At 38.9% G+C, this 16,598-nt stretch overlaps 1 protein-coding gene across 1 annotated transcript; it reads left to right on the forward strand.

The window, feature by feature from the left end:
- The first annotated feature begins 10,385 nt into the window (after positions 1 to 10,385).
- Positions 10,386 to 16,226, forward strand: Krt12 (keratin 12). Its single transcript, XM_048791808.1, has 8 exons — positions 10,386 to 10,975; positions 11,430 to 11,512; positions 12,435 to 12,591; positions 13,427 to 13,588; positions 13,683 to 13,808; positions 13,935 to 14,155; positions 14,871 to 14,968; positions 15,785 to 16,226. The coding sequence occupies exons 1-8, from the start codon at positions 10,424 to 10,426 to the stop codon at positions 15,880 to 15,882; spliced, it is 1,497 nt and encodes a 498-aa protein (XP_048647765.1). The 5' UTR covers positions 10,386 to 10,423; the 3' UTR covers positions 15,883 to 16,226.
- The last annotated feature ends 372 nt before the right edge of the window (positions 16,227 to 16,598 follow it).

The raw sequence follows: 16,598 nt of genomic DNA on the forward strand, positions 1-16,598 counted from the left end.
AGTCAACCTTTGATTTTTGTGGGATTGGCTTATTTCACTTAGCATGACAGTCTCTAGTTCCATCCATTTACCAGCAAATCCCATAATTTTAGTCTTCTTTAAAGCTGAGTAATATTCCATTGTGTATATGTACCACCTTTTCTTTTTCCATTCACCTGTTGAAGGACACCTAGATTGGTCTCATAGCTTAGCTATTGTTAATTGGGCTGCTATAAACATTGATGTGCAATAAACATTGATGTTGCTGTAGTATGCTGATTTTAAGTCCTTTATGTATCTGCCAAGGAGTGAGATAACTGGGTCAAATGGGGGTTCCATTCCAAGTTGTCTGAGGAATATCCAGACTGGTTTTCATAGTGGTTGAACCAGTTTGTAGTCCCACCAGCAATTTATGAGTGTGTCTCTTTCCCTGCATCTTTGCCAACATTTATTTTTATTTGTATTCTTGATAATTGCCATTCTGACTGGAGTGAGATAAAATCTCAATGTAGTGTTAATTGCACTTTTCTAATTGCTAGTGAGGTTGAACATTTTTTTCATATTTTTGTTGACAGATCATATTTCTTCTGTGAAGTGTCTCTTCAGTTCCTTTGCCCATTTATTGACTGGGTTACTTGTTTTGGGGGTGTTTTAACTTTTTTGAGTTTTTACATATCCTGGAAGTTAATGCTCTATCTGAGGTGCAGGAGGCAAAGATTGTCTCCCATTCCGTAGGCTCCCTCTTCATGTTCTTTTTTTCTTTTTTGATTTTTTTTTAGTTGTAGATAGACACAATATCTTCATTTATTTATTTTTATGTGGTGCTGAGGATCAAACTCAGGGCCTCACACGTGCTAGGCAAGCGCTCTACCACTGAGCCACCACCCCAGCCCCCTCTTCATGTTCTTGATTGCTTCTTTTGCTGTGAAGAAGCTTTAATTGGACACCATCCCATTTATTGATTCTTGATTTTACTTTTTGCACTTTAGGAGTGTTGTTGAGGAATTCAGTAGCTAAGCCAACATGATGGAGATTTGAGCCTACTTTTTCTTCTAGTATCTGCCAGTTATTGAGTACTGTGAGCCAAACGGTGCGGCAAGTATTTCACACATTTCTCATTTAACTCCCACAACAATCTTATACCAATATACAACAAATAGCAACTTCATGTGGCTGCACCTTATTATATTATATCCATTTTATTTATAGGTATTTTATATGAAAACATAAGAGAAGTACTCTCCCCAAGTCACGGCTACCAAGTAGCAAAGCAAGATGGAACCTCGGGCTGTTTCTAAAGCCATGACGCCCTCTTAAGCAATAGGCAATATGTGATCCTCTTTTGAAGTAGGCATTTGCCTCCCCTGGGTTGCTTTGTTATTTTTCTAATTGCCATTTTCACGAGCCAAATATAATAGCCAGAGTGGCACTTGTCCAGCTTAGTTAGCTAACATCACGCACAAGACTTGATTCAGCATGACTTTTGTCAGGAAAGATATTTTCATTCCTTTGCTTTTCTGAAGAAGTAAAAAGGATTCAGCCTTGGTTATTCCTTACTTTCCTTCCAAGTCATGCCAGCTGGTAATTACTTTGGGCATGAGGTTAATGTTTTTTCCTGGGTTTTTGCAATACTCAATTCAGTTCATCCCTTTTTCTCACCATTTCCTCTTGTTTTCTCATGATCTGTTCTTTGAGTTAATGTGAACTTACTTTTTAGAGAAAAATAAACTTAAAAATCATACCAAAAAAAAGACGTTAAGAATTCTGAAGTGAATTCTCTTCCACCTACGAAGACACACTTCAGGATGATCTGAAGCTTTGATATACAAATACCAGAGACTATGAATCTGGTTAATAAAAGACCTACGAAGATGCGTTTGAAATTGATTAGGCATGACCACTGACATGTGGCAATAATGACACTTGGTTATAAGAGGTAGGATGATTATTCTTAAATCAGATTCTCCCCTGCTTTTTGATCTATCTCTAGTTTCTTTCAAGCAATCTTTCAAAGAAAGTAGCTGAGACCATACAGACATGCGGAACCAGAGGGCGGGTTTCTAATTCCAGTTCTGCTAGTAGTTTCTATGTGAAAGCAACACATTAACCTTTGTGTGTGTGTGTATTCATCTTCTACAGATTAAAAACTGGAACAGCACAAACCTATTTTTGACGGGTAGCCAGACCCAGGGAAGATCTGTAGTCCTTAGATTCAGGACTACATGTGATCACACATTAGAATCATCATCCATGTATTCCTTCGCCGTGTGTGAAATCATCAATGCAGAAGTGGAGCTTAAAAACTCAGAGAAAACCCCTCCACTGAGGTTAGGATGGAGATAGCTATTTTTTCTGAGCTCTGGGGACTGTTTCTATACTGAGCCCTGCAACATTGAAAAAGGAGACTGATACCAAGTGACATGAAATCAAAGCCTGCCCAGTGACACTCCTGGACACCTTCTTCTCTCACCCTTACTCACTCAGGGTTGGTCTCAAGTACCTGATTACACCCCCAAGTAACAATTGCAGCTTAAAGCAGTAATTCAGAATGTCCATCATTTTCAAATACCCTTTCAAGCATCTCTTTTCTTCTCTCTGAGGTTCACTTCCAAAATTCCCCTCACTGGGATATTATTTTATCCTGCTCCTCTCCACAACTACACACTGCCTCTAGAATCCTCCCCTGCTTCAAGATCCATGGAGCGCTTAAGCCCAGAACTCAGGACCACTCATCATGATCCCTTGGGATCTTGTTCATCAGCAGCTCAAAAGCACAATATAAAATCAGCATACTATAGTAACGCAGCCACATCAATATTCATAGCAGCTCAATTCACACAATAGCTAAATTGTGGAAGACACTCAGATGCCCTTCAACAGATGGATGGTTAAAGAAACTGTGATATCTATATCTATATCTATATCTATATCTATATCTATATCTATATCTATATATAGATATAGATATATATATACACACACACACACACACACACACACACACAATGGAATATTACTCTGCATTAAAAGAGAATAAAATTACGGCATTTGTAGGTAAATGGATGGAGTTGGAAAATATCATGCTAAGTGAAGCAAGCCAAACCAAAAAATCAAAGGCTGAATATTCTCTCTGATAAGTGGATGTTGATCCATAATGGGGAGTGGGGAGGCATGGGGAAAATGGAGGAACTTTGATTCGGCAAAGGAGAGGGAGCATAGGGAGGGTGCACGGGGGCAGGAAAGATGGTGGAATGAGATGGACATCATTACCCTAGGTACACGTATGACTGCACATATGGCGTGATGCTACATCATGTACAACCATAGAAATATAAAGTTGTGCTGCAGTTGTGTACAATGAATCAAAATGCATTCTGCTGTCATATATACCTATTTAAAATAAATAAGTGTTTTTTTAAAGCACAACATAAAACAGAGGCAACCCCATATTCTTTATTCACTCCCAGGATTTTAAAGTGTTATTCAAAGCAAGAGATGTTACAGCCCAAGTATCAGTGAACTGCAGAAAGTGACAGGTCTATCTTTCAGGGAAAGAATTCAGATGAAAAATCCTGCCATCAAAGACCAGGAAGCTAATCCAGCTGACACGAAAGAAGTGCATACTTTTATCTAATTAAAAAAAAATCTAAAGATTTTTAAATGCCACATAAATAATTTTCTCAATGGTGTATATTCCCTAAACTTCACAACAGTGGAAGATATATTATTCTTTATTCCTTCTTGTTTGCAGTGCTCCAGGTGGAACCCAGGGCCTCACACGTGCCAGGTAGGTGCTCTACCACTGAGCTCCACCAACACCCCATCCCCTACTCCAAGAAGACATAATTCTTAGTTCACCCTGGATCTAGTCATTTCCCTCTGTGCCTCAACTTATGCAATCACTTTGCCAACAAGCCCAGGATTGTTTTGGCTTTAAACATTCCCACCTGCCTGCCTATGCATTCATGCAGCTGTCAAAGAAAATCATGGTCACCTCTGAAAGCTCTCAGACGGATACTTCATAGTTAGCACCACGATTCAACCCACTGAGCTAACCAGGCACACCAGGAGGCTGACTCACTCAGCCTCCCCTTCCGAAAACAAGCCACTAAAGAATTATGTCTCTTTTCAACTTCTGAAGCTGCTTCCGTCTCCTACCTGGATTAAGAATAAATCTTGGTTAAAGTGTACCTATAAATTAGGCCATAATCATTTTAAATGAAATTCATTTTAAGTGACACATTTAAACACATTAAGAATTAAATTCTTGCAGAGTGCAGTGGCACTGTAATCCCACCGACTCAGAAAGATTAAGCAGAAGATCATAAATTCAAGGCCAGTCTCAGCAATTCAGCAAGGCCCTAAGCAAGCTAGACCGTAACTCAAAAAAAAAAAAAAAAAAGGATGTAACACCCTGGGTTCAATCCACAGTGTCAAAAAATATATATAATAAGATTTAAAGTCTTTCAAGTGAAATAACTCCAAGGAAGAAATGACAACGTTTAGCCAAAACACTATGCTTGGATTCGGGATAAAAATAAATTAGACATTGTCCCTTTCTAAGATGCTGATAGTCTAAGTTAATATATTATAGAAACGTAAATGTATAATATGTAAACTTAATGTGTAAATATGGAGCAAAATTATTTACATTGTATAAGTTTTAAAGTTGGAAATTATACATTTCAGCACAAAATTGGTTCTATTTTCAAAAATACAAGTTAACCATATTCCCCTCTTATGTGAGCATACCACTGAGTTATAGTTTCGAATTTAGCACATTTCTTTGGCTTTGTGAGCAAGAAATAGCCTCTGTTTTTATTTCTATGGCAGTGAAGTGGAATCACTGGGTGTTGGGAGAATGCTTCTTGTAAGTAATAGTTAACAGCCATAACGCATAATGTCAGGTTCCTGGGTGTGGAGTACAAGCTGATCTGTACTTTATAAGGTCTCTGGAGATGCAGTGAGGGTCACCAAATTCTAGCTAAGGACACGTTTGTCTGTGTGTTTGCACGATTTCGTGCATGCTGTTATTTCTAACAAACCCTGAGGAGTCATTCTCTGTGTGTTGACCCAGGCATCGAGAAGTCCAAGGAGAAAGCTGTATGTAAAAGGCAGGACTCGCACATCAGATAGAGCACTAATCTCTAGGGTATATGAAGAACTCAAAAAGCTAAACATCCAAAAAAAAAAAAAAGTCCCAATCAATAAATGGGCCAAGAAACCGAACAGACAACTCTCAGAAGATTATACACAATCAATCAATAAATATATGAAAAAATGTTCAACATCTCTAGCAATTAGAGAAATGCAAATTAAAACTACTCTAAGATTTCATCTCCCTCCAGTCAGAATGAGTAGACACAAATAACACAAACAACAATAAGTGTTAGCAAGAATGTGGGGGAAAAGAAACACTTATACATTGATGGTGGGACTGCAAATTGGTGCAGCCAATATGGAAAGCAGTATGGAGATTCCTTGGAAAGCTGGGAATGGAACCACAATTTGACCCAGCTATTCCACTCCTCGATCTATACACAAAGGACTTAAAAACAACATACTACAGGGACACAGCCACATCAATGTTTATAGCAGCACAATTCACAACAGCTAAACTGTGGAACCCACCTAGATGGCCCTCAGTAGATAAATGGATAAAGAAAATGTGGTAAATATACACAATGGAATATTACCCAGTAATAAAAGAGAATAAAATCATGACATTTGCAGGTAAATGGATGGAGTTAGAGAAGATAAATGCTAAGTGAAGTTAAAAAACCAAATGCCAAATGTTTTCTCTGATATAAGGAGGCTGATTCATAGTGGAGTTGAGAGGGAGAACATGGGAGGAATACACGAACTCTAGATAGGGCAAAGGAGAGGGAAGGGATGGAGAGAGCATATGGGTAGGAAAGATGGTGGAATGAGATCATTACCCTAAGTACATGTATGAAGACATGAATGGTGTGAATATACTTTGTATATAAGCAGAGATATGAAAAATTGTGCTCTATTTGTGTAATATGAATTGCAACACATTCTGCAGTCATACATAACAAATTAGAATAAAAATAAATAAATAATTTTTTTAAAAAGCATATACCTTCATAAAATGTTTTAAAATTCATTTCAAATTCATTAAAATTTGTCTAAAATGATAGCAAAAATAAATAAATAAATAAATTATTTAATTAATTAATGAAATGAAATGCAGGAGCCAGAGTACCTGCTTGATGTACAGAGCAGAAACCTGGCTTCACAGTTAGGGAGGTCAGAGTCACCATGTGTCCTTTTTGTTTTCACTGTCAGCAGCACAATTTTATTGTCTATAAAAGGCACTGCAGACCTAAATCCTGTTTTATTTTGTTTTGTGGTACTGGGGATGGAACCCAGGGGTGCTCAACCACTGAACCGCATCCCCACATCCCCAGCCCTTTTTGGTTTTTATTTTGAGACAGGGTCTTGTTTAGTTGCTGAGGCTGGCTTTGGACTTAGGATCCTCCTGCCTCAGCTTCCCAAGCCACTGGAATTACAAGCATGTACCATTGCGCCCAGCTGAGACTCAAAATCCTATCTCTGCCACTCCCGGCTCTGTGGTCTTAAATAAGTCCTTCATAACCTGACCCTCAGTGCAGTCATAATGTGGAATGAAAACAGCACCTTAAGAATTTACCATGAAGGTTAAAAAATAATGTCTTGTGATCTGCTTGTCCCAGTATCTGGGAAGCAATGAGTACACAATAAATGATAACAGTTCAAACAAGGACAATCTCAGCCAAAATGCTTGTAATACAGATTTAAGGAATCCTTGGTAAAAGTCTCTATACGGAATTCCACTTAACAAGTTTCTGTTCTCTAAAGAAAGGACACAAATGGATAATGGACTCTCTCATCAAGCCATCTGCCTTTGGTTGCTGCCTCCTTCCCACATTCCTAGTGAATGTGTAACTTCTGAAGATCTCTTGCTTAAAACCCCTTTATTTAGAAATTCCACTTGTTTACTCTTTGTGATTTGTATAGGTTGAGGGAAAACATGTGCCTTCTCATATATCCCTTAGGATTCAGCATATCTGCCCTGGGAAAGTGATTAAAAGAGAGAGAGAGAGAGAGAGAGAGAGAGAGAGAGAGAGAGAGTGTGTGTGTGTGTGTGTTGGGGAATAGATGTTGAAACAGTCCTTCCATTTACCAGAATTGATCCTGAGCATTCATTATGAAGGTTTGACATGGGTTTCAGGTGCAACCCTCCACATCCACCCCCAAATCCTCAGTGGGCATTGCCAACTCTGGCTTGGGATTACAAATGATTAAAAAACCTCATCTTCAGGGAGGCTGAAATCAGGGCAGATAATACCTGAACACTTGGGTGCATGGGGTTGGGTTCTGAACCAGGAGGAATCCAGACTGCAGTCCTCACTCTATCATGGCAACACAAGCATTGGCCATTGTGAGGCTCACCCCCAATGAGATAAAGGCCAGCAAAGAAGTACTCTCTGGGAGCTCCTACGGCTGCAGAACCTCCCTCTTCATGGGACACCTGAACACTGCCACCCAGCAAGGACCTCTGAATGCTTGTTTCTGAGAGTGTGTGTGAATGCACATGTTAACATCAGGATGGGGGTAACAGCCAAACCTATTTGTAGAGTGTGTTGGAATCTGTTAATACTCAATTAATATACCATGTAGCTTGCCTTTATGTCAATACTCTCTTCTCTAATTTTGGAAAAGTTTCCTTATACATAACACACACTCATGACCCATTCATGATTAATCAAGAGAAAAATCAATTCAGCAAGTATTTATTGAATGCTGATTTTGTGTAAGACATTGGGCAAATGGACTAGACATTGACAATGGAGCTAACCACAGACCCAATGCCTGAATACTTTCATGTTGGTTTGATTGAAATACTTGATTTAATTCTCCAAAACCATGTTGACTTAATTCAAGTTGAGCGACAAGCATATGCTTACTCCTCCTGTTATCTCTGCAATTGAAGAAAAATATCCACAAAACATTAAGCTATTGTTTTAGTCAAGAAAAATCAAAAGTGCTGCATATGCCTATAGCAAAATAATAAACAATGGCCAAATATTTGCTATAATAAAACTAATTGTTTTGAATAAGTAGCATCTTAATGTCCACACTGGTGTTCAATAATATTGCTGAGAAATTGTGCTTTGCCAGTAGCCTGATCTCTACTTTCAAATGTATAGAAAGGCTTCTGAAAGTTTTCTTTGTCATGCAAAGTATGTATTATAAATCAAATAAGAATTCCTTTTTTATTTTTAAAATCTATAATACTAGTGATTTTTTTAGATAAAATGAAAAATTCAATCCAAATACACCAAAATGATAACGTTTTCAGTAGCCATCTACAAGAAAACCAAGGTCCCTTTGGGAGAACAGAAAGTTACTCTTTCCTAAGAGGCAGGAACTCTATCTTTACAATAATTTTAATGCATTTTATCTCACTAAATCCACTCTAGTTAAAATACTTACATATTCCTAATATACTCAGTCAATGTAGGCCTTATTGATGAAATTTAGTATATGTGTCTTTGCAAAAAGATGTCATCTAGACAGAAAATCTTATTTCCTCAAATACAGAGAAAATCGAATTTAGAAATCTGAATGCAGCAAAGAATTTCCAAGAATCTGCAATCATGCTGTACACCTGCCTTTTTAAAATTCAAATTATGGTAATTATATAGTCTTAAGAAAGAAAACTCAGTTATAAAATTTTATATTGTACTAATTATGTTAAAATATATACACAATCACTGGTACACCTACATTTACATTTCCTGTAATTACTTAGTATGTACATACACATAAGAGGCGGGTGTGGGGAAGAGAGAGCTTATATTTAAAAAAAAACAATACTGGAATTATTTTACAATGAAAAATACAGAGACTTGGACCATCATCCATGTAAAAAAAAATGAAAAAGAAATCCTTACTCTTTCTTAACCAATTGAGATAGATACTCACAAGTTACATTCCTAAGGACCTCCCACTATCCTAGAATCAGACTAATAGGTTTCCAGTTACCTATAATTTCTGTAGGAAAACAGGCTTCTTTCAGGGTTAAGGCACTTCCCATCAGAACATTACTGTTTTCATGCTCAAATCTAAGCCATGTCAATTTCTTTTCTTATCCTAAGATATACTTCATATTGTCTAATATGTCAAAATACACTCTACTGTCATGTAGATCTATACAGAACAAATTTTTTTAAAAAAATCAAAGAACCCCTACAGCAAAAAAAGAAGCCATATCAATTTCAACAGCAAATAATATATCAAAAAAGAAAGTAAAATAAGAACTTTCCTTAAAAAAATAAATAAATAATCAGGACCCTAGATACAATTCTTTGGAGCAGTTTCTCTAAAAAAATGTAAAGATAACATTTGTTTGTTCTATAAACATTTATCCCTTTTAGTCAGATAGGCAACTAAAACGATTTGGCTTCTTAAACTTGGAATTTTAGTCATTTCTTGATGTGGACAGTGAACTTCTTCTTTCTCCTTATGGATAAAGCCAATAAAATCTTCTACACAATCCATTCAACCAGTCAACACATTTCTTGAGCAACTATGATGAGAAATAGCTGTTGAAGGAATAAACATAAAACTGCAGGGTGCTGAGCCGTGAGCAGCGAGACAAGGCCCTGATTCCAAAGAGCTTACAAGGTCAATTCTAGGTAAAGGAAAAACTGCTGGAACAAATATAATATCATAATATTCTAAGGAAAAAAAAACCACTTTTCTGTGTATAATCGGTTTTTTTTTTCTTTCTTTCTTTTCAGAAAAGGGAAATCATACAACACCTTAATTTAAAATCTTGAAAATTCAAATTCCAGAATCAGCCTGGGAAATGCACTCGTTCCCCGCCTTCAGCCAGCAGGTTCCTTCTGAAGCTGTATTCTAGAAAGAGATTCTAGATCATGGTTGGGTGGTTGATGATGAGTTTCCAAAGGAAACAGACAGGAAAGAAGGGTGAAACACTTGGAAGCTTAAAGTTTAGGAGGAAGGATTCATCAATCTACCCATCCGACGGTCACCGGTCGCTTTCCTGCTGTGCCAGAGATGCTGGACGGTGCGGAGAAAATGGGGAGTAGAGTGATTTGGAGAAGAAAAAATTTCTTATGACAACCTATCTCCACTCCACCCAGCTTTCTCTTCGGTATAACAGATATTTCATGCAAATGATTATTCAATTGTTTCTCTGTCAGTGAATTTTCGCTATTCATGAATCATTCCCTTGCTGAGGGGAACAAAATGTTGGGGGCAACTCCCTGTTTGGAATGGGGACAGTGAACTTTTCAACCGCGACGCCCATCTCACAGCCTATAAAAGGTCAGCCCTTTTGGCTGGCTGGCAACGCTTCCTCTCCAGCTGCCACCACTTTCCCCAGGCCCTGGGTCTCTCCAGCGACACCATGTCACTCTCAGTGCGCACCTCTGGGCTGTCCAGGCGGCTGTCCTCTCAGAGTGGGATGTCGGGCAGACCCAGAGGCATATCTGCTTCCAGCATTGCTAGTGGCTATGGGGGAAGCGCCTATGGCCTTGGAATGGGCTACGGAGGAGGCTTCTCGGCTGCTTCTATGTTTGGTTCTATTTCTGTCCTTGGTGGTGGTTCTGGAAGTTCCTTGGCAGGAGGACTGGGCGCTGGCTATGGAGGATCCCTGGGAGGTGGCTTTGGAGGAGGGATGGGGATGGGGATGGGGGGAAACCTAGGAGGTGGCTCTCTGGTTGTCCTCTCTGGCAATGATGGAGGCCTTCTTTCTGGATCAGAAAAAGAAACCATGAAAAATCTGAATGACAGATTAGCCTCCTACCTGGATAAGGTTCGAGCTCTGGAGGAGGCTAATGCTGATCTAGAAAACAAAATTCGAGATTGGTATGAAACACGAGGGACTAGGACTGTAGACTCAGGGTCACAGAATGATTACAGTAAATACTACCCAGTGATTGAAGATCTCAGGAATAAGGTAATAACATGTTTTCTGGGGCGGCTTTGGGAATTATTTTTCTTTTATTATTATAATATTTTACAGTGAAAATTACCTACTAGATATTTTTCAGGTTGACTGTACTTGCAGAATTTTTTCATCCCAAGAAGTTTAGAGGTCTGGGGGAGTAGCTCAGTGGCATAGTGCTTCCCTAATGTGTGCAAGGCCCTGGGTTTGATCTCCTGCACCAGAAAGTTTCAACTATCATTTCCCATATAGTGACTATATTTCTACTCTCATCCTAGGAAATGTATGTTTAATTTTTCAATATCATTTTATAAATAGGTTTCCTTAGGGAAAAAAATGAAACTGCCTTAAACTGATAATGAAACCCAGCATTTAAGATTACCACTTGAACTCTGTGTCAAAAACATCTTTGTAAACTAGTAGCATATTAGAACTTCATTTTCCATGTCTCCCTTTATTTTGCCAGATCATTTCTGCCAACATTGGCAACGCCCAGCTCATCTTGCAGATTGACAATGCCAGACTGGCTGCCGAGGACTTCAGAATGAAGTGAGTAAAACAGACAGATGATAACTTACCTTCCCTACCATGTCCTTTTATTCCCTATTTTCCTGTCTTCAGTGATAGCAAATTTTTCAAATCTTCTGAAGTTCACATTCTCCATACATTTGGTGTTTGGCAAATGCACATAGGACATTCTAAAAAGTAATTAGAATCAAACACACTTAAAATAAGTTGCTTACTCCTCAGGCTATGGATCACCATAGTTGTAATGACTCATAATTCAACATGATAATTCTACTAATGTCCTAAACTTGAATTTTCAATGTTATCAAAATTAACTAATAATGTTTTTGACAAAGGGTTCATTGAAACAGTTGTTTTCCTGATGGCACATACAACTGAAAGATTAACCATCCACTTTTTATTTATATTTCCATCTCCTTTTTCATATCCCATCCTTCCAGACATAAGGAATAAAAGCTTTTTGCATTACAAAATTTCCACACAGGAAGATGATGGCTTGAACCTATAAGATCTTGTCAAAAGCTAAGGAAAAAGTACTGATGTTTTAAATAAAACAAATCATGAAGAAAATTAAGCAAAAAGAGTAAATATTATTTCATTTTCAATTGTTTTTAGAATGCCATTAGGAACTGCACCTAGAGATAGGGGCTGCTATTTATTGTTCATAGCTGCAGCAGCAAAGGGGACTCTGTTCCCGGGGGTGCTATGGGGGTTCATTGCTGGTAGCATCACCTCATAATTTTTTTCCTTTTCTTCTCTCCAACTGAACAATTTATTAATGCACTTAGAAAGAGGAAGGAAGGGAGTCACAAAAGCAAAAACTGTATCACACACTACAACGCTGCTATTTTCCAACAGTTGCAGCGATTCATGCACCAAATAGCCCTAAAGTTGGCAGTGGCCTTGTCAAAATTGTTGTGTTGAATCCCTAAACTGATTTCAGGTATGAGAATGAGCTGGCTCTACGCCAGACTGTGGAGGCTGACATCAATGGCCTGCGCAAGGTGCTGGACGATCTGACCCTGGCCAGGACTGACCTGGAGATGCAGATTGAGAACCTGACAGAAGAGCTGGCCTACCTGAAGAAAAACCATGAGGAGGTCAGAAGTTGTTTTTTTTTTTTCTCCCAGACCCCAAAATTAAAATTTCAGATTTGCAAATCTAGAGTTAAAACATGGCCTGTTCAAGTGGCCATTTGTTTTGGATGTGTCTGTGTGTACATTGCTGCTGCTGCTGCTGCTGCTACTAATGGTTCCTACTAAGGTTTAACAAAACAGAGGCACTTTCTGTTTTTGTCATTTTCATTGTTAGATAATGACAATAAGAATTTTAATTATCTTGATTTAGTGATTTTGAAAAAATATATATAATATGTCACAAGTTAGATAAAAACAAGTCTACCAATAACATGTAATGCTATATATGCCACACGTGGAACTCTGATGGGCCATGATGTATATCAGAGGCTGGTGTAGAGAATGGACACCAGCATTAAGTTTCTAAAGGATTCTCTACTCAATTTTCAATGACTGGTACAAACTCTGCAAGCCTGGGTACTGCTTGCAGCCCTCCCTCAGGTAGCTGGCGTTGAAAACCCTCCAGCAACATGCACACCAAGCCTCCCCTCCTGTACAGACAGTGGACCCTCTTAAAGGAGAGCCAACCAGTCCTTCTGGGTCCCAGGCACAGCATATAGGGCCTATGATCACTTAAAGGGCCTGAAAAAATATCTTTTTTTTTTTAAAGTCAGAAGAATATGATGAATGTTTAAAGAGTTTTAATATATTGATATATTTGTCTTTATACCAAGTCAATCAAAAATATATAATTTCTACTATTGTTGTAATGAAAGAGGCCCAGAAAAGCAAAAGCATCTAGGGCCCTCTAAAATCACAATGGTCCCCTGCACCTCGCTTTTTCACTTGCTGTCCCTAGGAGCTCCTAAGTTGCCGGGCAGGTGGCCCAGGAGAGGTCAGCGTAGAAATGGACGCTGCACCAGGAGTGGACCTCACCAGGCTCCTCAACGACATGAGGACACAGTATGAATCCATGGCTGAGCAAAATCGGAAGGACGCAGAAGCCTGGTTCCTTGAAAAGGTAACACAAACGCAAACGGCTTTGATTAACAGTCACGGAAAGAGAGCTCGAGGCTCCAGGCTTGAGCTCCCTGCGCCCTTTTTTGCTGTTGCAGAGCGGGGAGCTCAGGAAGGAGATCAGCACCAACACAGAGCAGCTTCAGTCCAGCAAGAGCGAGGTCACCGACCTGAGGCGCGCCATGCAAAACCTGGAGATCGAGCTCCAGTCGCAGCTCGCCATGGTAGGACTCGCACCATTTCAACTTCCAAACATAACGCTGCATCCAAAGAATGTTAGACCATTGGCTGCCCTCCTGTCTTCAGTTTCCTTCATTGTCATGTCTGTGCCATTTCCCTTCCACATGCAGAAAAAATCCCTGGAGGACTCTTTGGCTGAAACCGAGGGTGGCTTCTGCTATCAGCTGTCCCAGGTGCAGCAGCTCATCGGCAACCTGGAAGCCCAGCTGCAGCAGGTGCGCGCAGATGCCGAGCGCCAGAGCGTGGACCACCAGCGCCTGCTGGACGCCAAGGCCCGCCTGGAGCTGGAGATCGAAACCTACCGCCGACTGCTGGACGGGGAGGACCAAGGGTGTGTACACGTTCAAGTTGGAAATACTTTCTGGGGCTGACAGATAGTGGGCACCCGATGTAGTTTTGTTGTTGTTGTTGTTGTTGTTTTGTTTTGTTTTTGTTTGTTTTGTTTTGTTTTTCCTGCAAGGAGAAAAGGTTCTTTAGTTGATAGAAAATAATATATTTAGGAAATACGATGCCTGGGATGTATTAAATACTGTGCAAAGTGTTTTCACACCTCAACACACCTTATAATTCATAAAATGCTGTGATGAGCAAAGACACCCCAGACAGAAGGAGATGGTAAAGGAGAACCTTTAAGTTTCCTTTAGAAACTTAATGCTAGTGTCCATTCTCTACACCATTCAATTTCTGGTATCAGCGACCTGATGCTAAGATGACATATCAGATGGGAGCCATCTGAACCACCTCAGACCTATGATGACAAATCTTCCAGAAGAGATAGCAGCTCCTACTAGGGAAGGAGAACTCAGAGCTGTAAACTGGAAAATCTCGTTTCTGAAACCAAATCTTCCATTAATTACCAGGTCTCTTCACTCTGAGATCCCGTTTTAGACAGGGTTTAGAAACAAGAGTGCATTGAACCAATTGATTACTCTCAGGGTGCATCCTTCAGTGGAGACATTTGGAATATGTTCTCTATTTGACCATAGTATTCCATACCTTTATGATTGTTGGCTCAAACAGCAAATTCTTATTTCTTCTCATTCCAGGAGGAATCACGTGATATCTATCCACAGTGATGGTTTTGATGAAAATTTATCTGTGACAGGCTCCAAATCTCAAGCACAGTCGATTGATTCATCGAAAGGTAGGCAGATAACAATCACTGAAAGTAAATTGGAATCATATCTATTAATGACTAAAACTGTAAGATCTTTTTGAACATTACAGTATTATTAACAATTTAAATCTAAAGTATACCTGTATTCTCAGCCAAGGAAAAACATTTGTGTAGTCTTACAGCAAAAAAAGCAGTCCCGGACTTTGGGATGTAGCTCAGTGATAGACCACTTGCCTAGCAAGTGCAAGGCCCTGGATTCTATCCCCAACACTGCAAAGGGGCGGGGCAGTCCATAGCATTGTAAAACTCTTTTGCAAGCCTACAGGGGGAAAATCATACTCTCCAAAGAGGTACTATGAGTACCACACCACTTTTTAAATTTTCAAAAAGAAAAATATTCATTTTTGCATAAGGTAATACTGAATATATTTCATTTTCACTGAGGGGGAAAAAACACATTTTGTTTTAGAATGTAAAAGTTACTTTTTTTTTTTTTTGGACTACTGAGCCACATCCCCAGCATTTATTTATTTATTTATTTATTTTTTTTTTTATTTTTTTATTTTTTAAATTTTGAGACAGGGTCTCACTAAGTTGCTTAGGGACTTGCTAAGTTGCTGAATCTGGCTTTGAATTTATGATCCTCCTGTCTCAGCCTCCTAAACCACTGGGATTATAGGTGTGTGCCAACACACCCAGGTAAAAGTCACTTTTGAAAGTTTAAATTTAATAGATTGTATTAGCTAATACATAATTTAGTTGCTTAAGTCAAACAACAGCCAATTTTGGATTAAATTTTTGAAACACTAACATCTGCCCCCTTTATTCCATTTTACTTGTTAGACCCAAACAAAACCCGAAAAATCAAGACCATCGTGCAGGAGGTGGTGAATGGTGAGGTGGTCTCATCCCAAGTTCAAGAACTTGAAGAAGTAATGTAAAATTTCACAAAATCTACCCTGTGGTTGGTTCCTTAGGGACAAGCAATTTACAACTAGAAATGATGCTTTCAGAGTGAGGTGCTGAGTTCCGTCTCTATTTTGGTCTGTTTCATTCTCTTTGTATTTCCTACTCACTTTGAGTCCTTTCTGCTCTAATGAGACAATATCCAATTAAAACCCTGCAACCATGTTGATCTTCATAACACACCAAAATTACTTTACTTTCTGGACCTGGAATAGTCTTTTAATGAACTTTCTTCTGGTGATCTGGACTGTTTTTATTAATCACAGAACTTCTGACAAAGTAGTGTTGTTTTAATGGAGCTAATTTGAATAAAAGACTAATGGCAATAATATGAAGTGTGCACATTCTTGATTCCAACAATAATGTCAAGGGCTTAGAGAGAAGTTTTTGAAATATTAATAGTCAAGGAGAAAACACAAAGATGTCTGGGTTGAAGATTAAGTTAAGAAGATTCTTTGAGAAGTCCTGTCCTATTTACAGCAGCCCATTTCGGTTGCCAAAAAATTATATTGTCCACTACAAGGGATAACAATTGTCCTGTTAATTTTCTAGCACATTGACTGGATATGGTGACCCAATACTAGAATCCCAGCTACTTGGGAGGTTCAGGAAGGAGGATTTCACAAGTTCGAGACCAGCCTTAGCAACTTAATGAGAGACTGTCTCAAAATAAAAAGGGCAGTGGATATAG

Source organism: Marmota marmota, unplaced genomic scaffold, assembly GCF_001458135.2.
Source record: "Marmota marmota marmota unplaced genomic scaffold, marMar, whole genome shotgun sequence".
In the NCBI taxonomy this organism is placed as follows: Eukaryota; Metazoa; Chordata; class Mammalia; order Rodentia; family Sciuridae; genus Marmota; species Marmota marmota.